Genomic DNA, 26,161 nt, shown 5'->3' with positions numbered 1-26,161 from the left:
AATCTGCCATTGCAGAATATAGTATTGTAAAATTCTATCCTTGTTGAAGGGTTTGCTACGTTTTGTGATCAAGAGGGTAGGATATCCACATTCTCCCTACACGGACAAATAAAATAATGTTTTCTGACATACCCTGACGTTATCATTAGATACATCACACAATTTTGTAAATTCTGCAGTGCAAAAAGAAAATGGGACCGAAAATAAAATATGAATAGATAATAAATTAGTTTTGTTGGAAAGTCTGGTATTTTTGTCCTTGTTGGCAGTGTGTAATACCAGTCTGGCTTCTGAAAATGATGTTCACGTGACGCTGTGACGTCATGTTGATACATTGCACGGATAGACAACACGATTGCAGTGTGTGCGATAAACCATATAACCTTGTATTACAATGTAGGTATGGATGATAAACATACATGACGGATACTTCAATAGTTTGGACTTACTTTGATTAGTAGACTATGTTGAGAATTGTTTTGTAGCCGATTTTAATTGTAAATAATGATACAGTCACCATCTAGCCTCGCTCTAGTAGATTGTTTATTTCATGAAGTAGGTAGAACATCCTCGGTGACCTACGGTTGATTGCACTACACGACGCTACACAGATAACGTAGTGTAGTGTTGGCCAAACTAAACTATTGGATGAGATATCACTGCGCCACAACTCGGTTTGTTATATTTTAAAAAATACGTAAAATCACGGAAATTTATGCCTAATTAGTACATTAGTGAGTTATCTAAGTTAAATTATAAGCATTCTCAATATCTTTTGGGGTTATGAAGTCATAGACAAAAACGGAAGGATATTCTTCATAAACGCGAAGCGTCTATGAAAAAGAATGCCGTCCGTATTGAGAACAATGCTTAAATAACCCAGAACGATTTTATTTGGTTATGCCGAGAAATTCTATTGTGAGGTCAGGACAGTAACAATAACGTAACGTTGGAAAAAATACGTGACGTCAGGATTTCGAAGACGGCGGGAAAAAATGGCTGCCTCTTGCATTCTTGCAGCACATTTTGGAGTTTGCAATTCTAGGAAATGCAGGTTGTTCTACATAGTAATAATAATGTATATGTGGTAATGTGATAAAATGTATCTGAAATTTGTATCAATTTCATATGAAGTTTTATGAAACTTGAGGTTTCGCCACTACTCGCAAACATAAAAGCGTTTAAGGCTCATTACATGAAATCTCATATGAAATGGACACTCCTGTATAATTAACATATGTATGTCTTGTTCCCGGCATGACCGGTTTTCCGTGTAACTTATAAGAAACGGAAACCTCCTAACTGATTAGCATGGAAGGCCTTTATTTGGAGAAGTTATACAGTACGTGTAACCCAGTGTAAACCAACGAATGTTTCAGGCTGGAAAACGCGAAATTAAGTATCTGCGAAAAAATGTTGACCTACAGTATACTGTGAACCAAATTAGTTTTGCGGGCAATTTAATTTCCCGAAAGTCTTGATATAAATTATTAAATATACGTAACTTGTACTGATATGGATTTTCAACTTTTAATGTAGGAAAAGTTTATCTTCGCGAATTTGTTTAGGAATGGAAAGCGTGAATTAAGGATAGCACAACGAATTTAAAGTTATTATAAAAGAGAATTGTGTCTTTTCATTCCTGACTAATTTTACTGTTACTTGTGCAATACGTCTTAAACATCATGATAAATAGCACGAGCTGTTCTTATTTACACTTAGTGCTTCTTCCTGAAGAGTTGAAACCACCTCGTCGACATGACATTTAACTTTTAACAGGAAACAATTATTTGAGTACTATACATCCGGCAACAAATAGAAAAGTACTTAATCGCAGGTTCCTGTCGCGAAATTAAACCACAAAACCACAGGGAACCATAATCATACGCTTTTTTACATGCATGTAAAACATATAAAGTTTATTATATAAAAGGTCGTGTCCCTGTGCATAGAAACAACACGTTTATATGCTTATGTGTCATTATACATGTGACAATTAGTATCAACTCCTTAGATATATAACGTTTGTGGCGAGATAAAGGACAGTGTGTGTCGGGGTTTAATGCCGGACTCGTATCTGGCGGCGCTGTAAAGGACAGTGTGTCGGGGTGTAACGCTATAAGAACAGTGGACTAGATGTATTTATTTTGACGGGATTTGCACGTTCGTATATATGGCAACATTTGTGTATTGGATACGGGTTTTATTACTGCCAATATTGTAATCATGATGTAAAAATAACAATTTCGGATTTCCATTTCTTCTCAAAAAATCTTAAAATAGCTGAAATTCCTACGTAGTTTTGTATGCTCGTCATCATGTCACGTGTTCTGTCGCTACTCAGTGTCGCGAGTGTGTTGTGGTGGGGCTGTTCCTATGGATCAGTGTGTAGTTCGTCACGTCCATGTCACGAAGACTTCTGTCACAATGGAGGGACATGCTTCTTAAACTCGACAAACTGTCTTTACCAGTGTAAATGTTCCACACTATTCACCGGTCCAAGATGTAGTCAACGGAATGATGTCATACAGACTGACAAGTCAACGATCAATGTCACTGGTCACCCCAACAGAACTATCCCCCAGGCAACGTTCAGCGTCACTGGTCACTCCAACAGGGCTATCACTAAGGCAACGTTCCGCGTCAATGGTTACTATGACAGGACTGTTCCCAAGGCCTCATCCGTACATGGTAATGCATCGCCAACTAAACCTACAGCGCTGATTGGACGATCACAAAGAGATGTGTCCAAAAAACCAGTATCGTTTACATACAATGAAGATCATGCGTGTTCGCCAAATTACACATACCATTCATTAAAAGAAAGGGAGTGTCTATTTTTCACGTGTGGCTATGGGTATTGTAATGTCAAAGACAATGCCTATGACTGTGTGTGTGATCCGGGAGGAGATGGACCATTATGTAAGGACAGGTGCTGCCTACAGTGCTCAGAACACGGACGCTGTGAGGTGTACGGGGGCAAGGAGCTCTGTCACTGCGACACTAACTACGGCGGAACACTCTGCGAATTTCACATGGATTCCATGACAACAACAACGGGTACGCATAAATATTTAATCGTTTTATCCACTGACATATCTAGAACTTGAAGAGCCGTATTACAAAACAATATACAAAATGTATACACTAGGTTCAGCTTTCAGGTCCAGCCGATAAAGAAAACTATAAATAACAACATTACTCTTGGCAATTAGTTACCACGTATTTATCATCAGAGCATCTGAATGTCAGTACATGCAAAAATTGAAGTTTTTTTTAAAAAAACAATCAGAATTCTGATCAGACAGAAAGCTTATAATTTCGCATCCAACTTTTCCTACATATAATTATAACTATTCGATATTAGAAACCATTTTTTATTTTAGATTTCTTGTTATGTCATGTTGGCTGATCGCATTTTTTTAGAAACGGCCACGACAGCAGGAAATGGGCCTACACTTCGAAATGAGATGATCACATCAACTCTTGACAATTATGTCACTCCAAGTGTTAACCTTACTCGTTCTACTCTGGGAGCTGAGTTAGACGACAATCTTACGACACCAAGTAATATTCCATCAGACGTTAACTCCAAAACACCAATCGGAAGGTTTACATCAACAACTGCTTATTCTATTACCACGAGAGAAACAGTGAATTCAACAACCAAACGAGCTATAACAACTCAGATGGTAACCAATGTATCTACCAGAACGATGCCCACAGACCATCTTCCTCCTCCCGTATCAGACGTTTGTGCCACGAATTACCACATGCGTCCACAGGAAGAGAGAAACTGCAGTTATTTCGTTTGTAAGTACGGTTACTGCAGTGTCGAAGACTCGCTGTATAGTTGTAATTGTGATCCCGGTGGCAGTGGTCCATTCTGTAATTATAAATGTTGTCTTCAGTGTTCTGAACATGGCCGATGTGAGCTGGACGACGGTATCGAATTCTGCCATTGTGACACAAACTACGAAGGAGACCTTTGTGAGAGCAAGGTGACTTTTCCCACCCAGGAACCAGGTATTGTATAATAATAGCTGTCAATATCTGCATGGATGTTTATTTTTGTCGTTGGTGGTACGTCTAACTTAAGGAGAAGGAGAAATCAGACCTTGGTTACATTGTATGTATTATATCAGGGGGGTTTGGGGGTTTGGGGGCGGCAGTGTAACGGTTCTGGATCGGGTCCATCGTCTTTGACTAGGATGCATAACTGATATAAGTCGTTCGGAAGCCCGGTCTGGCCATGCACAATACTATGCAATACTAATTCTGTGTTGTGAAATGTCTAGTTTTTGAGGGTTTTCCTCCGGTGATAACAATGCGATACATTTACCTTTAAATTAGACCGCGGATGATATCAAACCACGTGTACATACATTGTAGCGTAAGCTAACTTAAGTACCAACATACCCATCATATGTAGATAAGCTCTAACAGGAGAGGTGAAATGTAGCGCTCAGACTTGGATTCTAACTCGTGACCTCCGAACACTAGCCTGGTGCTACACGTCTCCCTCGTTTCTCAAAGTATCTGCATTTAAGACACACGAGATCTTGATACCACCTCCGTGGGTTTTTTGTATGACGCCAAGTTTGTAACAGAAGAGGAGAAACGTCACGATCAGACTGTTGTTCGAACCTGGGACCGCCGAAAACTAGTCAAATGCCCTGTCAATTGAGCTACCTGGACGCTGATGTTCGCCCCAGTCCAGGCCCCGATTTCTCGAAACAAAAGTGTAGACTTAAGTCAAAACTTAAATTTTTCTCCTTATGTAACTTATATTTCAATTTATGACTGAAGTCGGTTTTTGACTTAAGTTAGTTTCGAGAAATCAGGACCAGTCCCGCTACAGAACACAAACCTAATCACTGTTGTTATCATTACAAAACGCTTTGTGTACTCTTCCGTCTGTACATATTTAGAGTTATATGCCCTTGTGAGTAGGTATTGATAGTAAGGCAGATAACTCTGTAATATTGCAAAGACGGGATACATACGTGTAGTCATGTACCGAAATATCCATGTATCCGTGTACTGAGTGGCGATTTTGTTTTAAGTTATAATTAAGGAATTATTCTGATTTTAGAACCAGACCAGCAGAAACTGTGGATCACTGTTGGTATCGTGGGAGTAAGTTTGATTCTGGCGGGAGTTATCATATTCTTCTGGATGTGGAGAAACAGGGTTACCATAGTGATGAAGATCGTCCACTACTTCCAGGCGTATGAGGAGGACGGTCGGTATCAGTAGGTTTAACATATCTAATAGGTTTTAATTGTAAATACTGATAGTTCGCCTTCAAGCATCGTGCTAGGCAGAATTTAGATCAGTCGGTAGAGCCGCGGACCAGTAAGTCTGGAGGCGCGGGTTAGTCCCGGTGACGACACACTACTCTCGCCCTGTTGCAATGCACTGATATTTGGTGAAATTAAGTTATTTGAAGTCAACATTACAATGTCAAGCAATTGCTCGGAAAAATAAATAAATATGGTATCCCGAACCTTAATGTGTCAGACGTTAATATCATTTAGTCTTTATGTTATGCAATTGTATGATAAATATTCAGTTCACATAATGTTTTATTTGTATTTTTATATCATTAAGCAGTTCATTTCATAATAATCCACTAATACTTGCGCTGTGTTTTCCTCTATGAAGTATGAGGCAGTTTAAGTTTGATGAGATATCGTTACGTCATGTTTTACAGACGAGAAGACATGGGACTCGTTCATATCCTACAAGTCTTCCGACATGGACCAGCACTTCGTGTTACATGTATTGTTACCGAAACTGGAGGAACTCGGCTTCACTGTCTGTTTACATTGCCGGGATTTCGTGCCAGGAGAGAGTGAGTACTGCCACATTGAGATGTTGGGCTCTAATGTAAATGTTTGTATATGATCATCTTATGCGAAACTGTCTTCAGTAGCACAGAAAAAAAAATTAGGCTAAAGTTTACACTAAGCCAATCAATAATGGCGTAATATTTTGTGACGTCATTTGTGATTGGCTAGATCTAAACTTGTTTAAAACTTCAGACTGTTTATAATACTACATCATGTATGGTTAATTGTACTTTAAAACTAATGTTAAGTATTATCACAAAGTTAACTCTTTGTGGATCTTAAATAGGTAACTTGACATCTTTTAATTTTGTTTTAATTTGCATTTTAAAGTGCATGCCTCAAATAAAGTTTTCAAATCTGAAATGTTGAAAATAAGTGACCTATAATCTTTTGCTGTTCAGTTCAATCGAGTCAATACAAAGTTGTTCGGCTTTCAGATAGTGTTTCATGCGTAGTAGGCTCATCAAAATCAAATTTTAAATAATAGCAATTTCACTTAAAACATATTAAACAAATGCTTACACGAAAGTAAATTGCGAATTAAGGATATAACAATAAATTTGATTGTTATCCTGGATGGCTATGTAATTTCTTAAATCTTATTTTCATTTTCTAATAATTGCAGCCATTGCCAATAACATCATCAACGCAATTGCCAAGAGCAGAAGAACCATCCTGATACTTACGCCCCGGTATGTGAACAGTGAGTTTACTAGACTGGAGTACCAGGTAGCACAGCACGAGATGTTAAAACGGAAGCATCGGATCATCCCTGTGTTACTAGAGGACATATCAACCGTGAACGACACCATGGACCCCAACCTTAAACAGATCCTCAGGTGCGTCACTTACCTGGAGTATCCCGGCAAAGGCGGCAGCAACAAGAACATAAATCGCTTCTGGAAAAAACTTTCGTTAGCCATGCCGAAGAAACGAATCGTCGACAACAAGGAGAAGCCACCGAACGAAAACGATGTTGTAATTGATATCAAAGAGAAGGGAAGTGTGGAAGTGAGGGAAGAAAATATCAACGAGGATGGCGCGGGCATGGGCAATGTTAATGTGACGGCTTTATAATAAACTATAGATTAATTGCTGTACAAAAATATATTAACACTCAGTCGTTTCTCTAGTTATTCACACTAATACCACAGGGATCTGAGAATTAACAGTGTATATTAATTTGGACCTACAAAAGTGCACAAAGACCATTTTAGACGCTTTTGGAGTCTAGATCAGAAATCGTTAACATCATATTCTACATTGTACAAGAAGATATACCCCGCCTAGCTTTAGCGGCTAAAAGCGGCTAAAAATCGTTTGAAAGAGCAGAAAATTTTATTTCTAAATCATCCTACATACCTTTACCAAGTACCGTCACTAAGAAGATAGCAGTCTCGTTTCAACAAAAATGACACAAAAATGTCCTCATTAAGGTTTGAAAATTCTCGGTGCCTCTTTCGCATACATTATGTTTGAACTGTTTCCAGGTGTCTGGGTTTTGGGTTACACCAAAGAAAAACGACGATGTCTGTAAAGGAGTATAACGATTACCATTTCATTCAATCAATGGGTTTGCTGCGAAATGCTCGCTCATACATTGTGCATGAGACATCGACACCCTGTTAATTACCGTACGTTATTGTTCCGGTTCGTCTCACAAAGGAGGTGACATAATGAAGTAGTTTTTCAGCCGATTGTAATTGGTCGTCAGTCAGCATTCTGGGTACTGAAGTGATAAGATTGTTATGAAAATATGACTGCAATTCGTTAAGAGGGGTATTGCTACTGGCATATACGTCGTGACAAAACCATATAATGTTAATAAATGTGTACTTTATTCGATTGTTTGTCACACACAAAGACGAAATGCAACACATATTTAAACACTGTAATTCATTCATTCATATATATTCGTCCATAATCATTACTTACTTAATTAATTCATCCATTTCCCTTCCTTTCGTAGAAACATTTTTGAATCAACCACACATGATGTTTTTTTACTCCCATAATATGCCATACTCGTTATTGGCATCACATAAACAGTGTTTAACCAAACTCTCGTTTAGATGATAACCATTTCTCATATATTCTGTGTATTTCACTTTAGTTGAGTGTTAATACACATAATGTCTTTGTTAAAATCCGAACGTATCTGCGTATTTTACTTGCGTCGGTGTATCACCAGTGACAGATGACTGTTGTATAGTTATGTAATTATCGCTGTTGTCTTCAGGCGGTCTATTCCAAGGTTCTTCCTCCCCTTTAGCGAACAACAGAAATATCATCAGTCCTGCTATATTGGCTCCCATGGACACATAAAATATCGTCGTCCACTGCGACATAGTGTCCTGCTCAGAAAGAATACGAGAGGAGACTTTAAAATCGCTGTTTGTTGAAAAATGAACTGAAATGATGTAAGGTTAAAATTAACTGTAATGTTTGTACAATTAGTCTAAGAATGCAATGGAAGTTGCGTTTATATCGGCAATACACTGGTTCAAATGAAAGTTGGTTCTAGTTGGTATCACTATGACCTGCCTATATTTTTCTACTGTGGTTACTAGCCACATAGTGATGGATAGCTCGCTCGCCGCCATTATAAATTTGTAGTAGCTAAGTCTTGTAGGCCGAATTCGAACCCGCACCAGTGGAACAAATTACCTTTTCTCTAGAGCTTTTCGAATCACTCTTACAATAGCATAATACCTTATCAATTTAAATGATATCAGTGAGAATTTAAGGGATCTAGATAACTGGTTTAATACAAAACCATTTCTCATGGACCTTGTTGTACGAATATTTGACAATAAGACTTAAATTTAAAATATATAGTGTATTTAATCTGATACAAAATTAAGTACTTACGTTGTTGTTTGTCATTAATCCCACAAAGTAAGGGGAGATAACTCCAGGTATATTATTGCCAAAGTTAGCTAAACCCATTAATATGCCTGTAAAAGAAGTCACCGATATCAGAAAAAAAGCTAACATAAAGATAACCATAGATAGAACATTTACTGAATTCGGAACGCCCGTCTGCAGTACCGTACGCAACAATATAACGGAGGAGGTCGATCCATCAAGAAAATGTAAGTAAACTAAGCGTGCTTATAATAAAGAAAAAATGCTATTGTTACTATTGAAAATTAAGGCAGAGAGTTTGCTTCGTGGCAGATAACCACGTATATTGCAAATGTGCTAGATGAAGCATATCAATGTAAATAAGAACATACAATTGTACTAAATGAAATGTAATCTGAAAATAAAACCAGGCAATATAAAAAAATCGTTGACTTAAACACGTTCAGTTCCGTATTTATCAAATGTCACTGGCAACCAACTTACAGTAGACAGCATTCGTACAACAATTTTACAAAACCCTCATCCTGTATATTGTTTACTAATGATGTAAAGATGCTTAATGGAATAGTTAAATATTAATGATACTTACCGGAATAGCTAAAACCTTTGTTCAGCATACTTAATACTTAATGAATTTAAATATTAATGATACTTACCGGAATAGCTAAAACCTTTTTTCAGCATACTAATTATACTTAATGGAATGGTTAAATATTAATGATACTTACCGGAATAGCAAAAACCTTTTTTCAGCATACTAATTATACTTACTGGAATAGTTAAAGCCTTTGTCCAATATATTAATGATACTTGCCTATGTCCAGTATATTAATGATACTTACCTATGTCCACTACATTAATGATACTTACCTACGTCCAGTATATTAATGATACTTACCTATGTCCAGTATATTAATGATACTTACCTATGTCCACTATATTAATGATACTTACCTATGTCCACTATATAAATGATACTTACCTATGTCCACTATATAAATGATACTTACCTACGTCCAGTATATCAATGATACTTACCTACGTCCAGTATATTAATGATACTTACCTATGTCCAGTATATTAATGATACTTACCTTTGTCCACTATATCAATGATACTTACCTACGTCCACTATATTAATGATACTTACCTATGTCCACTATATTAATGATACTTACCTATGTCCACTATATAAATGATACTTACCTATGTCCACTATATAAATGATACTTACCTATGTCCACTATATTAATGATACTTACCTTTGTCCACTATATCAATGATACTTGCCTATGTCCAGTATATTAATGATACTTACCTTTGTCCAATATATTAATGATACTTGCCTATGTCCAGTATATTAATGATACTTACCTATGTCCAGTATATTAATGATACTTACCTATGTCCAGTATATTAATGATACTTACCTATGTCCAGTATATTAATGATACTTACCTATGTCCACTATATTAATGATACTTACCTATGTCCAGTATATTAATGATACTTACCTATGTCCACTACATTAATGATACTTACCTATGTCCAGTATATTAATGATACTTACCTATGTCCAGTATATTAATGATACTTACCTTTGTGCACTATATTAATGATACTCACCTTTGTCCACTATATTAATGATACTTACCTACGTCCAGTATATTAATGATACTTACCTATGTCCAGTATATTAATGATACTTACCTATGTCCACTATATTAATGATACTTACCTATGTCCAGTATATTAATGATACTTACCTATGTCCAGTATATTAATGATACTTACCTATGTCCACTATATTAATGATACTTACCTATGTCCACTATATAAATGATACTTACCTATGTCCACTATATTAATGATACTTACCTATGTCCACTATATTAATGATACTTACCTATGTCCACTATATTAATGATACTTACCTATGTCCAGTATATTAATGATACTTACCTATGTCCACTATATTAATGATACTTACCTTTGTCCACTATATTAATGATACTTACCTATGTCCACTATATTAATGATACCTACCTATGTCCAGTATATTAATGATACTTACCGGAATAGTTAAAGCCTATGTCCAGTATATTAATGATACTTACCGGAATAGTTAAAGCCTATGTCCAGTATATTAACGGTCAGTCCGACAATAAGGAATCCTCCCATTCCATTTCCTAATACGATCAATAGCACAACGTAGAAGTGATCACATCCGGCCAATTTGATCAGAGGTAGGCAAAGCACGGTTGGTACCAAAGCTAAACACCAAAACATGATATATAGTAATTTATAGTGGTGAACATCTTCCTGATAGCTGTGGTTGACGTGTTACAGTGTATTTTACCTATAGTGGTGAACATCTCTCTGATAGCTGTGGTTGACGTGTTACAGTGTATTTTACCTATAGTGGTGAACATCTCTCTGACAACTGTGGTTGACGTGTTACAGTGTATTTTACCTATAGTGGTGAACATCTCTCTGACAACTGTGGTTGACGTGTTACAGTGTATTTTACCTATAGTGGTGAACATCTCTCTGACAACTGTGGTTGACGTGTTACAGTGTATTTTACCTATAGTGGTGAACATCTCTCTGACAAATGTGGTTGACGTGTTACAGTGTATTTTACCTATAGTGGTGAACATCTCTCTGACAACTGTGGTTGACGTGTTACAGTGTATTTTACCTATAGTGGTGAACATCTCTCTGACAACTGTGGTTGACGTGTTACAGTGTATTTTACCTATAGTGGTGAACATCTTCCTGATAGCTGTGGTTGACGTGTTACAGTGTATTTTATCTATAGTGGTGAACATCTTCCTGATAGCTGTGGTTGACGTGTTACAGTGTATTTCACCTATAGTGTTGAACATCTCTCTGACAACTGTGGTTGACGTGTTATAGTGTATTTTACCTATAGTGGTGAACATCTCTCTGACAAATGTGGTTGACGCGTTACAGTGTATTTCACCTATAGTGGTGAACATCTCTCTGACAACTGTGGTTGACGTGTTATAGTGTATTTTACCTATAGCGGTGAACATTTTTCTGATAGCTGTGGTTGACGTGTTACAGTGTATTTTACCTATAGTGGTGAACATCTTCCTGATAGCTGTGGTTGACGTGTTACAGAGTATTTTTTCTATAGTGGTGAACATCTTCCTGATAGCTGTGGTTGACGTGTTACAGTGTATTTTACCTATAGTAGTGAACATCTCTATGACAACTGTGGTTTACGAGTTACAGTGTATTTTACATATAGCGGTGAATATCTCTCTGACAACTGTGGTTGATGTGTTACAGTGTATTTTACCTATAGTGGTGAACATCCCTCTGACAACTGTGGCTGACGCGTTACAGTGTATTTCACCTATAGTGGTGAACATCCCTCTGACAGCTGTGGTTGACGTGGTACAGTGTATTTTACCTATAGTGGTGAACATCTCTGACAACTGTGGTTGACGTGTTACAGTGTATTTTACATATAGTGTTGAACATCTTCCTGATAGTGATAGCTGTGGTTGATGTGTTACAGTGTATTTTACCTATAGTGGTGAACATCTTCTGATACTGTGGTTGACGTGTTACGTGTATTTTACCTATAAGTGAACATCTCTCTGACAGCTGTGGCTGACGCGTTACAGTGTATTTACCTATAGTGGTGAACATCTCTCTGACAACTGTGGTTGACGAGTTACAGTGTATTTTACTATTAATTACATATACGTTCATGTGAATAGGGTGAACATCTCTCTGACAACTGTGGTTGACGTGTTACAGTGTATTTTACCTATAGTGGTGAACATCTCTCTGACAAATGTGGTTGACGTGTTACAGTGTATTTTACCTATAGTGGTGAACATCATCTGACATGTGGTTGACGTTTACAGTGTATTTACCTATATGGTGAACATCTCTCTGACAATGTGGTTACGTGTACAGTTGTTTTACCTATAGTGGTGAACATCTCTCTCGACAACTGTGGTTGAGACAGTGTATTTACATTGAACACTCTTGAATGTGTTGACGTTACTTTTTTACCTATAGTGGTGAACATCTCTCTGAAACTGTGGTTGACGTGTTACAGTGTATTTTACCTATAGTGGTGAACATCTTCTGAAGCTGTGGTTGACGTGTTACAGTGTATTTTACCTATAGTGGTGAACATCTCTCTGATTGTGGTTGACGTGTTACAGTGTATTTTACCTATAGTGGTGAACATCTCTACTGTGGTTGACGGTTACAGTGTATTTTACCTATAGTGGTGACTGTGGTTGACGTGTTACAGTGTATTTTACCTATAGTGGTGAACATCTCTCTGACAAATGTGGTTGACGTGTTACAGTGTATTTTACCTATAGTGGTGAACATCTCTCTGACAACTGTGGTTGACGTGTTACAGTGTATTTTACCTATAGTGGTGAACATCTTCCTGATAGCTGTGTTTGACTGTGTTGTATTTACCTATAGTGGTGAACATCTCTCTGACAAATGTGGTTGACGTGTTACAGTGTATTTCACCTATAGTGGTGAACATCTCTCTGACAACTGTGGTTGACGTGTTACAGTGTATTTTACCTATAGTGGTGAACATCTTCCTGATAGCTGTGGTTGACGTGTTACAGTGTATTTTACCTATAGTGGTGAACATCTTCCTGATAGCTGTGGTTGACGTGTTACAGTGTATTTTACCTATAGTGTTGAACATCTTCCTGATAGTGATAGCTGTGGTTGTCGTGTTACAGTGTATTTTACATATAGTGGTGAACATCTTCCTGATAGTGATAGCTGTGGTTGACGTGTTACAGTGTATTTTACCTATAGTGGTGAACATCTCTCTGACAACTGTGGTTGACGTGTTACAGTGTATTTTACCTATAGTGGTGAACATCTTCCTGATAGTGATAGCTGTGGTTGTCGTGTTACAGTGTATTTAACATATAGTGTTGAACATCTTCCTGATAGTGATAGCTGTGGTTGTCGTGTTACAGTGTATTTTAACTATAGTGGTGAACATCTCTCTGAAAACTGTGGTTGACGTGTTACAGTGTATTTTACCTATAGTGGTGAACATCTCTCTGACAACTGTGGTTGACGTGTTACAGTGTATTTTACCTATAGTGGTGAACATCTTCCTGACAGCTGTGGTTGACGTGTTACAGTGTATTTTACCTATAGTGGTGAATCTTCCTGATAGTGATAGCTGTGGTTGTCGTGTTACAGTGTATTTTACATATAGAACATCTTCCTGATAGCTGTGGTTGACGTGTTACAATGTATTTTACCTATAGTGGTGAACATCTCTCTGACAGCTGTGGTTGACGTGTTACAGTGTATTTTACCTATAGTGGTGAACATCTTCCTGACAGCTGTTGACGTGTTACAGTGTATTTTACCTATAGTGGTGAACATCTCTCTGACACCTGTGGTTGACGTGTTACAGTGTATTTTACCTATAGTGGTGAACATCTTCCTGATAGCTGTGGTTGACGTGTTACAGTGTATTTACCTATAGTGGTGAACATCTCTCTGACAGCTGTGGTTGACGTGTTACAGTGTATTTTCCCTATATTTTACCTATAGTGGTGAACATTTTCCTGACAGCTGTGGTTGACAGACATCGTTTCTTTCTGATGATATCGGCCACGTAACTCCCAGTGACGCTGGTGATCCATACCAGGATATTGGGGAGGGCCATCAGTAGGCCATCCTAATGGCATAAAATAGGGATTGAATATGGAATGTATTTCACACGAGTAAGTTATTTTAAATTCAACTTAAAAGTGTGTAATAATTCCACAATATATTTATCCAACACCCAGCACATTTAAACAATGGCCTGACAGTGGAATAACACGACGTATTGAGGTAGAAAAAAGTTATAATTTAGAAAACATTATACTCCCAGCATTTTTAAAATACGCTCGCATATTGAATAACATTACAATATTAGCTTTGTAGAGCTATTATTGCGACAATGTGTTTTTAAGGTATATTACACATACTATTTATCTCCCTTTTTTATGCTTACATACATATATATTGGAAGTAGAATTATATTTTTTTTATAATATTATGAAAAAACATTCAACTTAACTGATTGAAACGTAATGTGCATTTTTCTACTACTTTCACAATATCTGACGTACTGCCAGTGTCCTCAACAGTTCGGTATACTAATTTACTAATTGATATTATAGGTTTTATTTATGTCATGCATATAGAAGCATTATGTCTTGGTCCATTTTAAAATTATATATTATATAATATTAAACCCCACCAAAGAGCCATTACAACGCAAAGTTTTACGCAATATATGTGGTGATACCTGGACAACATGGTAATAACTATTACTTTTACATGTGGGATATTTATAGTGGTATTATAGACAATATGAAATAATTCAGATAATGAAATTAAAGATATTACCTGTGTGATATCAAACTTCTGTATTTTGTTCATGTATATAGGCAGTGAGGTGTTCGTAATATAGCCTCCCCAGGAGTTTAATATGCCCAGTAGTATGATCGCCCACATGGCAGAGGATGTAAGTATCGCCCTCCAGGGAGTTGGGTAGTTCTAAAAAAGAAAGGAATCATAAAAAATGGAATAATAAAACACTATGATACAAATTACAATATAAAAAAAATGATACAATGGAAAAAATAGTGTAACAAAACAAGACCTTTCAATGTATTTCAAATTACCTGTGCTCTCTTTTCAGACGCTGTACTTTCAATGTAAATTTTCTCGGCTGCTGTAATCCTCGGATGATCAGAAGGGGTCTCATAAATCAAAAAGTGCCAGAATATAAACCACACTATGCTCACAGCACCTAGACAACAAACAATGAATATTACTAGTTGGATAGCAAAATATGAGAAAACAGAGATATAAGCATTAAACATGGTCCTACATTTCTGACAAGAAAATTTAAACGCTTAATTATCATAAAATATATCAAATTATCTTTAAATAATCATTGTGTGCTAACGCGCGTCATCAAATTTATGTGCAATCATTGGAGAATAAAAAGACCATAAATCTCCAAAGAACGTAGTTTCATGCTTACATAAATTGAATAGTTTGTTTAGTTACTAACAGCTTACGTGATATAAATGCACATATATGTGAAACTTTAACTAAAATATACTTGATATATACCAACTCAGGATTATAATATGTAAGAAATCCTATATTTGATATTATGCATCAGATATTTGGCATACAAATTATATTTCTGGTCCATGCCAGTAATGAAATCGCAAAAAAATAATAATAATAAAACTGTTTTATTACCAAAGACATAGAAGGCAGAGGGCCATCCTCCCAGGAAATTACTGTCACAAAGGAAACCAGTTACTGGTAAAACTATCACACTACCAAATGTAGCCCCTGAAACATCATTCATATAAATTATACATCGTAATCATAAATAAATATATAAAAATATAATAGCACCGGGAGAAGTAAATAATAACAAATTAGTACAAATCATGTATGTAAAAATATCTCTCCAGTAATGTTTCCTCCTTGAAATATTTGACAAAAATATCAAAATTTGTTTTATGAAAGGAGATAAAATGTCTCGACATCATATGAAACTTTGGAGGATATTCTTTAATTACTTTGGTGTTATCTGTATCATTTATAATATATTGCTTCGCCAATGTCTATTTACCAGAATTTGCAATAACTGGAAGAAAACTTCGCTCCATTTCGGGAGTCCACTTCCCTTGCATAGAGGACATAGCGGGAAACGTCATCCCCTACATCACCATAAAATGACAATTTTGAAAAAAAAGAGAAAATACACATATTCCGATTAATAATTACTTAGCTATCGATGAACAATGTTTAATCAAAGCTGAATTTTTTTCTCAATTGCGACAAGTGTCGATGGTCATGTATGATTGCATGAGCACATACACAGTTTTCTGAAATATCGTTGAAGCAGTGGCCATGGAGCGTGTATAATTTTGGGAAGTCTCAAAAACTATGTTCCAATATAAAAACAATGTTGTTAAATAGAGTAAAACATAAATATAACCAAAACACAAATATTGAAAGTTCAAAAGCAATCACCTAGTTTGTATAACAAATACTGTCATTTCATTGTGTTTATGGACAGTCTTCCAGTACATAAATCTCTATCAACATATGTTTTTGATGACGACGATGTCATATAGGTAGATGTGTAGATGTATTTCCCCTTAGAAAAACAATAAATCTATACACAGAATAGTTTACCCTACTTTAATCACAGCACAATTCGTTTCTGTCAAAAGTTATTTGAAGCTCTTTGTCACAGAACAAGGCAGGTTATCTCATTAACACTCGTTTCATTGGTGCGAGCCCCAATTAGACACCTTGATATGTGTTATTTACGTTAGAAAATGCAAATTATGAATGAACATTTATTGAGTATCATATCTGTTAATATGCCATACTTTGAAAGAACACAGGCTATAAAATAATAAAATGCTTGACACGATGTGAATTTTTCTGTGCATAACGTAAAACATATTTCTCGGTCTGCCCAAGTAAATGATAAATTAAGGAGATACACATGATCCCGTGAACATAGTCCGTACACCTGACACACATGTAGGAAAGAATTTGACTGTTTCTACTGTGAAAAAAACCAAGTAAAAGTTTAGCTCATTGTTCACACTTATCTCTCCATTGAATGAAGTACTAATCCAATAAAACGTTTCTCACACTATTATTATTGACATTTAATTTACTACTAATTTTCCACATAATATTAGAATACGAATATCTTAAACATTAGTCACAAAATTAAATATTCGATTGCATGAAATCATATAACACACAGTTTGTTTAACTATTCGCAGAAAAGCAATAATAAAATCATACCTACTTCAGCTAAGCCTTCGATCACCCGAACGACAATCAGCGCCCAAGTCCCGACCCTGGCAGCCTCTGGTGTAACTAGGGAAAGAATGGCGGTTACTAGTATACCGTAGCCGAATATACGTTTTCCTCCAAACTTTGTGGCCAAGAACCCTCCCAGTATCTGTGTGGCGAGGTAACCATAGAAAAAGGAACTGAGGACCAATCCCTGTGTACTTTCATCCCAATCGAATGGGGCAGCCTGTGTATTACCAAATTCAATAAATCACTATATTTTCAATTCATGACATACTTCCCTGTTATCCTACATGTCCTGTATGTATGATAACGGTTTTTAGAATTGATATCAACTGTTTTATTTCAGATACGATTGGATCGTTTCAAACGTAAGTCCGTACAATATGGATTACAGTGTATAATAGATATTAGGCAATGATGTGAACACAAGAATTGTTGACAAACAGAATGTAAGCATATGATATGGAATTAACACTAAAAAATACAAGAAGATAAAGGAAATAAATAAATGATAACTTAATAGATTTATATTCATAATTTGCCTTACAAAACTACTCGCATATACTAGTTCAAGTAAAACACTAAAACATTGATACCGTTTTCATCGTAAAACAGAACGAAATCCGGACTTTCATATAGAAAATCAAGGTTTTAAATGCTACACATCACACCACGATAGTCTGTAGTAAAACTCGCTTACGACGAATACATGGTTATAATGTATCATGCACTGCCATCGAGTTCGCCCTCGACTTACGACTAAATGATGTCGACATAATTTGTATATAACTAATTATGCTTATAACAAATTGATTTCATCGGTTCCCACATGTTAACTTTAACCATGATTTACTGTATATCGAATGGATAGGTTTTGACTTTTAAAATCATTTTTTCTCATTTGATTAACTTTATAAAGCTTGACATACATATTACCTTGTTGGTTGGTGTTTTTGTGCTATTTAAACTAGGCCCAGGGCATACATCATTATCTGTACTGTTATCATCGGACTTGGGATCTGTATGATTCGCCATGGAAACTATGGCGACACTCATGTTAAATCGCATGGTGTAGAGATTGAAGTATCCAATGAAGGACAGAATCGTAAACGTATGACGTGTACCATAGCCTGTAGATACAATTACTAAAGGATAAACAAATGATCGTAAGTAAGTGTTTTGATAAGGTGGTTATCATTCAGATAAATAAATATATTCTGAATTCACAGATTATAGATGAAGACCTGCAATATATTCATCAATGAAATACATTATTATTTAGTGAAGTTCATAGACCATTGTATATATATCATCTAGATTAGAAAGTGTGACGCTTCGTACCAAAACTTTGTTTGGTTTGTTTAGTTTACTTTTACGTCCTATTAACAGAAAGGGTCATGTAAGGACGTGCCAGGTTCTATGAGAGAGGAAAACCGGAGTACACAGGGAAAAATTACCGACCAGCGGTCAGTACCAGACATCTGCCCCACATTGGATTAGAACTTGCGACCCAGATGTGGAGAGGTCGCGGTAATATTTCGGACCATCTTAACCACTCAACCACATCTTACAAGAACAGTTGTAACAAAAGCTGAATACAATCAGTATAACCTGTCATATTTATTGCCCTACATATCATAAAGACTATTATACAAATATGAACTAGTATTAATAGATAGGGACGACATTGAACTGTTATGATTAAAGGACTAAGCTAATACTACAGGGGCTAGATAATGACATTACTCTATATTTCATACACATAACAATACAACTACATGTATACTGTGGATATTAAACGTATCATTTTTTTCTCATTACATGTAATGATAATTTTAAGCAATAATTTTTTTCATATTCTTTTTGATTTCTATATAAGCTTGATAATTGTTAAAAATGATAATTAATGATTCCGTATTTCCACCACTATACTGTGTTTATTCGGTACATCATTGCTTTCGTCATTACTATAGATAATCAAAGCCAATTTATTTGTTCATATTTTCTCTACAATAGCATTTTGCTAAGGATCCAAAGGCAATTTAAAGAATAACGTGTGATACAAATATTGCAAAATATTTGAAATTTTGTTTGCTTTATATATAAATCTCACATTTTAAGAAATAAAACTCAATTGCTGGTGTGTTTGACTGTTTCATTGACTGTATACTCGTACTTTATGATGATTTCGACATTGTTTTAATATCAATTAATCACAGGGTATATATTGAACGATGATATAAATTCTGTATTAAAAACATAAGTATGTTTATGTTTATTTTTCACTCTCTACCTTCTACATTCTCCACTTCCGTTTTTATACACTGTTACGTCTATAATCATGGGACCTAACACTTTGACCTCCAGTTTATCTCTGATATCTCTATATATAGGCTATGTAGTATCAGCTAGTTGGATTAGATGATGAAAAGAACGTTGTATAAGTACACTACTTTCCTCATCATCATATTCATATTACTTTGTATTGTGTTGAAGATGCATCCATGGAATAAATATATTGTGAACAAACAGGAATGCTTCAATGGCTCACAATAAGCACAACAGTAAACTACCTAGTAACAATATGAAACCGTACAATTATAATTGCAATCCTTACTTTTTAAAACAAATTGTCAACCCCATCAACTCATATAAGAATTCAATGAAATTTTACTGCGTTTAGGAACATATATAGATCTTCATCTTACCGCCTATCTCGAGTAGATAAACAATGTGTATAAACATTCACTAAATACTATAAATATATATATATATATATTTACCTTGATGTTGTTTATCTGTTCTGTGCGCTGTTCTGCTCTGTATTAGATTTTCTTTCTCGTCCTTTCTATTTATGGATGACATTGTTATAATTAATTGACAACGTTTTGCATCCTTAGACCAATCCTCTTTACTCCTCGCACTCAAATACAGGTTACATGTTTGACAACAAAATTGTCTGTTGTGTTATGTATATCTTATACAAACACGTAATGTTATCTAATATACATAATCCATAGCTGGTATGTACATCTCAATGTGTGAATATGCATACAGATAAAAGAAGTAAGGGGAATAACCTAGAGAATAGGAGATTAGCAATATATATAATGTATATCTCGAAATTGCTCTGTTTGCTATCTAAGAGAATGTTATATTTTATTATAGGAGAAATACCAAAAACTGTAGATAAGTCATGATAATGGACAGTTTGAGGCCAGGAAGAACAGAAGTAGGAAGGAAAGTAACCTAGGATTTAGGAGAATAACAAAATGTATATTGTGTACCTCGTATTTGCTGTGTTTGCGATTCCAGAGGATGTTATGTTTTATAGCATAACGACAGTAGCATTGTTTGAACTAGAACAATAGCACCCCTGCGAGATGGTATTCATGACATCATGAATATTCATGAATGATTCATGAACTTTACTTTTAAGAATATCAGCAGATTGTGGTTCATGAAAAAAAAGTTCATGAATATTCATCAAATGACTCTCATGAACTCTTCTAAAGTTTTTAGAATCCATAAACATTCATGATTGTTCATAATGATTGTGTCAAAAATTATGCATGACTTTTATGCCTGACTGATATTCATTAAAATTCCTGAAAATAAAAGAAAATGTTTCATTCATTTTTGAGAATTTTAATGAATATCAGTTATGTATAAAACTCCATGAATTATTCTTGCTATTACATTCATTTTGATGAAACTTAATGAATATCCACTGAAGTCACATGACCTGTCACATGACCACATTCAAAATCACACGACTTATATATGCATTTCCCGCCAAAACAGTCGCAATCCAAAATGGCTGCTGTATCTGCTGGCGTGTGGAAGGGGAAACATTATTCATCTTAAAATGGAAGATTTGACACATTAGTGAGCAAATTATTCCATTTCTGAATTTCTGTAAGCACAGATGAACACTTTTCAGTAAGTTTTGATTTATCTGCAGTTCTTTTTTAACATGAAATTGTTACACACTGATATTGCTATAGCAAATATGCATATATATTTGTTTCTGGAATTTTGTCAATTGCTATTTAATCAAATTGGCCATATTAACTATCATGCTTTACAACTATAGGTTTATTTTGGTCATAACTTCGAATGTATTATGAAATTGATTGCTGCGTATCACTGAAAACAAATTTTAATAGCACTTATCTGTGAGAGTATGAACATTTTATGAACACAGTAAACTGTTGATGGTTTCATGTTAAACTCTTCTGATGTTATATATTATGTATATTATACCTATTAGCATAAGAATTTGTTTCGTCAATATTGAATTGATCCCAATAGTATTGTCATTGGCTTGATAGAAAATTTCAATTTTGGATCCCCAATATAGAGTTCATGAAATTCAGACTCCACTTACTTCAACTTGCATTCATAAACTTCATGAACACGACTGAAGTTCATGAATATTCATGAATTTTTTCAGTTCATGAAGTTTCATGAATATTCAGGAATTGTTTGTGCATACTGCTGCGAGTTGTAGTTCATGAATAACTCATGAATTGTCATGAATAAACATTCATAATCATTCATGATGGTTTTTAGTTCATGAATATTCCTTAAATATTCTAGATCTTTTTATGAATTTTCATGAATGGGTTGTTATATTATTCATGAACGTTCATGAATTTATGAATGAAAGGATTAATGAATGTTCATGGAATATTTTCCCCTAAATTATTCATGAACTTTTAAGTTCATGAATTGCATGAAAATATTTATGAATAATTGAGGAATATTCATGAATTTTATTCATGAATGTTCATGAATTATTCAACAACATCTCGCAGGGGAAGGTATCCCAGGAACGTGAGTTTGAGTTATATGGCAATTGGTAATGTGGTACATAACTTTTTGAATGGATTTTTTCAACCATAACAAGAACATGATATTTGCAGTATCTAAACGTTATAATGTCTCATTTCATCTTATAAAACTTGAATATTTTCATTATTTAGGTAAAGTCTCAAGTTTAAACCATTGTTATTTTATAATCTGACAAGACCATACAGGAATATATCATAGGAAATGAGGTAAAAGTCAATATGAGGAGAAATGATGTCATACATCGAAGTGTAATAACAATTAGTTCATACGAGAATGCTAAGAATATAATTAATGTTACTGAAAAGACAGTACTTGGGACTAGACTAAACGGATAAGGAATAAATCCCATAACAATAGCATCAAACAAATTCCAAGTTTATTAGGTAATAATACTACAAAGAAGTTTTAAAAGGTCAAAGTTGTGCGTTTGTTTTATTATAATTAAGTAACGAACGTTGGTCATGGAAATAATGACGTACACGTGGTATTTGATAATGTTGTTCTAAAATATCTTCATGTTAGTGACTATTCCATAAACAATCAACCTGAAAAAAAATCTCTTTAAAAGCCTGGATCAATACACACGTTGATTACTCATCCATTGCTGAAATCTAAAGCTTTGCCCTCATTGGCCACATTCGTCAACAGTAGCTTACTTTAATATATGTCTATGTTAATTCCGTACGAGTCCGCGTATTTCACTTTAGTCGATGTCTATGTTAAAATCCGTATGAGTCCGTGTATTTTACTTCAGACGATGTTTATGTTAAAATCCGTACAAGTCCGTGTATTTTAAGTTAGTCGATGTCTATGTTAAAATCTGTACGAGTCCGTGTATTTTACTTTAGACGATGTTTATGTTAAAATCCGTACGAGTCCGTGTATTTCAAGTTAGACGATGTTTATGTTAAAATCCGTACGAGTCCGTGTATTTTAAGTTAGACGATGTTTATGTTAAAATCCGTACGAGTCCGTGTATTTTAAGTTAGTCGATGTTTATGTTAAAATCCGTACGAGTCCGTGTATTTTAAGTTAGACGATGTTTATGTTAAAATCCGTACGAGTCCGTGTATTTTAAGTTAGTCGATGTCTATGTTAAAATCCGTACGAGTGCGTATATGTTACTTTAGACGATTTTTATGTTAAAATCTGTCTGAGTCCGTGTATTTTATTTTAGACGATGTCTATGTAAAAAATCTGTACGAGTCAGCGTTTTTTACTTTAGTAAATGTCTATGTTAAAATTCGTACGAGTCCGTGTATTTCAAGTTAGACGATGTCTATGTTAAAATCCGCACGAGTCCCTGTATTTTAAGTTAGTCGATGTTTATGTTAAAATCCGTACGAGTCCGTGTATTTTAAGTTAGTCGATGTTTATGTTAAAATCTGTACGAGTCCGTGTATTTTATTTTAGACGATATTTATGTTAAAATCCGTACGAGTCAGCGTATTTTACTTTAGTAAATGCTAAAATCCGCACGAGTCCGTGAATTTTAAGTTAGACGATGTTTATGTTAAAATCCGTACGAGTCCGTGTATTTTAAGTTAGTCGATGTCTACGTTAAAATCTGTACGAGTCCGTGTATTTTACTTTAGACGATGTTTATGTTAAAATCCGTACTAGTCAGCGTATTTTACTTGCGTCGATGTATCACCAGTGACAGGTGACTTTTGTATAGTTATAAAATTATCACTGTTGTCTTCAGGCGGTCTGTTCCATGGTTCCTCCTCCCCTTTGGCGAACAACAGGAATATCACCAAACCTAATGCATAGGCTGCCATAGACACATAGAATATCGTCGTCCACTGCGACATAGTGTCCTGGTCAGAAAACAAAACTATTAAAGGTGTGTTGACTGTATGGTTTAATGGTAGAATCATTCTTTTTTGTATGTAATTTTCTTTGCAGAAATACAGTTGTAAATGATGTGTTTGTTTAAGACCGAGAACACAAAAATAAGAAATTACTTTAACTATTTAAAAAAAAATATTTTAAAAACGTCAATAACCTAAATTTAAACGTCTTTTTGAAAAAAAAACAACAATGTGGAATAACAAGCAAACAATATTTGCAAAACAAATTACAAAGAACAATAAACCTGTTCTGTTGAGCGTAGTTTGAGGCTTATGATATACAACATTTTCATTGGTGAGTATTGAATATCCAAGACTTAATATGAATTATTACATACATTTCTAAAAGATTTTAGGCGTATTAGTTAAAATTATAGATACAGCTAAATACATGTATTTGAAAGTAGGCATTTATATAAAAAGGGGTTTAACATTAAATGGTTATACAGTTGTGATCACCTGAGAAAAACATTACTTACATTGTTGTTTGTCATTAATCCAACAAAGTAAGGGGAGATAATTCCAGGGACATTACTTGCAAAGTTAGCTAAGCCCATCAGTATACCTGTAAATATTTAATATAACACTAATTTAACTATCCTTCTAAATAAGATAAATTTATGATACTATGACTTTAAACACGTACCGCATGTTAATTGCGATTAAACCAGTAATATTATTTTAGGTGATGAAATCCCTACCTGAGAAGTTAAAACCAATATCTAATATGTTGACGGCTAATCCCACTTGATAGAATCCTGCCATCCCATTTCCGATGACGATCAACGCAACCACATACAGATGTTCACATCCAGCTAGTTGTATCAATGACAAACACAACGCAGCGGGTACAACTCCTAAAAATCACGAGCAAATAAAAATAATCTGTACTTATAAGTATTACCGCCCCTTTCGAAATTTCTGTTTAAGGATAAAAATTTCTATACACTTATTAGTAGATCATGTATCGTTTAAACACTCTACAGACAGCAGCACTGGACTATTATAAAATTAAATGATATTGTCATCGTGATAAATAAACTATTGATATATAACGACACCGTTAAAAAACTGTTATACATTATGTATACAATGTATATGTACCCAAAGGACAATTTATATGAATTACATTAGGATGCAGATTCATTATCGTTCAGTAAATTTAGGATTCTTATATAGTATGTGGATAAATAATGTAATTACAGAAGTGTAATGACACTTGCTGGCCAACGCACGTAAAATTCAAACACAAACGTAAAAGAATATCTGCGTATATACCATTTCCTTGTCAATATACCATGTATTTACTTAACACCACCTGTCTGGTATGAAGAGGCCTAGTTATGCTATAGAGTAAAATATTGATGACCGAAGGTTTTCTCTGTTCTATCTGTATAAGTTCTGTTGACAGTACATCGTACATTAACCAGATTATATCATTATATTTCTAAAGAAAGGTTGACAGGAATTGAACTACCTAAAGCGGTGAACAGCTTTCGTACGACTGTTGTTGATAAATACTGTCTATTCCTGATAGTGTCTGCTAGGCGACTCCCAAATACACTTGTTATCCACGCCAGGACATTGGGGATAGCCATCAGTAGTCCGTCCTACGAACATATTAACGACAAATGATATTTTATAGAGTAATTATAGTCAGGCTAGGATTAATATATAAATTGGAACAAAATATAGGAGTAACAAGAGCATACATCGGTTTTCTGTGCTTGTCTTAATTACGTAAATGTTGTCCTTTTAATACTGGTGACTTTTAAAGGTATTGCAAGCTTTATGATATTGTACAAAATATAATTGGAT

The 26,161-nt window shown here is 34.9% G+C and overlaps 2 protein-coding genes and 1 long non-coding RNA gene across 3 annotated transcripts; 1 reads left to right on the top strand and 2 right to left on the bottom strand.

The window, feature by feature from the left end:
- The first annotated feature begins 1,993 nt into the window (after positions 1-1,993).
- LOC138308422 (uncharacterized) lies at positions 1,994-7,695 on the top strand. Its single transcript, XM_069249399.1, has 5 exons — positions 1,994-3,060; positions 3,427-4,026; positions 5,096-5,245; positions 5,717-5,857; positions 6,481-7,695. Exons 1-5 carry the CDS (start codon positions 2,307-2,309, stop codon positions 6,930-6,932), a joined length of 2,097 nt encoding a protein of 698 aa, XP_069105500.1. The 5' UTR covers positions 1,994-2,306; the 3' UTR covers positions 6,933-7,695.
- On the bottom strand, positions 7,694-20,682 carry LOC138308424 (sialin-like). The gene is made up of 11 exons (XM_069249400.1): positions 20,417-20,682; positions 18,570-18,763; positions 17,623-17,856; positions 16,420-16,507; positions 16,038-16,133; positions 15,446-15,573; positions 15,168-15,317; positions 14,316-14,448; positions 10,841-10,996; positions 8,727-8,812; positions 7,694-8,209 (listed from the first exon to the last, which is right to left on the bottom strand). The coding sequence occupies exons 1-11, from the start codon at positions 20,496-20,498 to the stop codon at positions 7,997-7,999; spliced, it is 1,560 nt and encodes a 519-aa protein (XP_069105501.1). The 5' UTR covers positions 20,499-20,682; the 3' UTR covers positions 7,694-7,996.
- A 2,196-nt stretch (positions 20,683-22,878) lies between these two features.
- On the bottom strand, positions 22,879-25,199 carry LOC138309152 (uncharacterized). The gene is made up of 3 exons (XR_011206204.1): positions 25,045-25,199; positions 24,823-24,908; positions 22,879-24,310 (listed from the first exon to the last, which is right to left on the bottom strand). It is a non-coding gene; the product is annotated as an uncharacterized lncRNA (long non-coding RNA).
- Positions 25,200-26,161: the final 962 nt, after the last annotated feature.

Source organism: Argopecten irradians, chromosome 15 (genome assembly GCF_041381155.1).
Source record: "Argopecten irradians isolate NY chromosome 15, Ai_NY, whole genome shotgun sequence".
NCBI lineage: Eukaryota > Metazoa > Mollusca > Bivalvia > Pectinida > Pectinidae > Argopecten > Argopecten irradians.
The sequence above is the reverse complement of the archived record's forward strand: the minus strand, read 5'-3'. Positions and strand labels throughout refer to the sequence as shown.

Excerpts from the sequence above, each read along its gene's own strand:
- LOC138308422 (XM_069249399.1), top strand. The coding sequence starts at position 2,307 with ATGCTCGTCATCATGTCACGTGTTCTGTCGCTACTCAGTGTCGCGAGT. Across the intron at positions 5,246-5,716 it reads CCAGGCGTATGAGGAGGACG|ACGAGAAGACATGGGACTCG; the intron begins GTCGGTATCAGT and ends CATGTTTTACAG. Across the intron at positions 5,858-6,480 it reads GGATTTCGTGCCAGGAGAGA|CCATTGCCAATAACATCATC; the intron begins GTGAGTACTGCC and ends TAATAATTGCAG.
- LOC138308424 (XM_069249400.1), bottom strand. The coding sequence starts at position 20,498 with ATGTCATCCATAAATAGAAAGGACGAGAAAGAAAATCTAATACAGAGC. Across the intron at positions 15,318-15,445 it reads CGTCTGAAAAGAGAGCACAG|AACTACCCAACTCCCTGGAG; the intron begins GTAATTTGAAAT and ends TTTCTTTTTTAG. Across the intron at positions 10,997-14,315 it reads GAAAATGTTCACCACTATAG|CTTTGGTACCAACCGTGCTT; the intron begins GTAAAATATAGG and ends TTTGGTGTTTAG.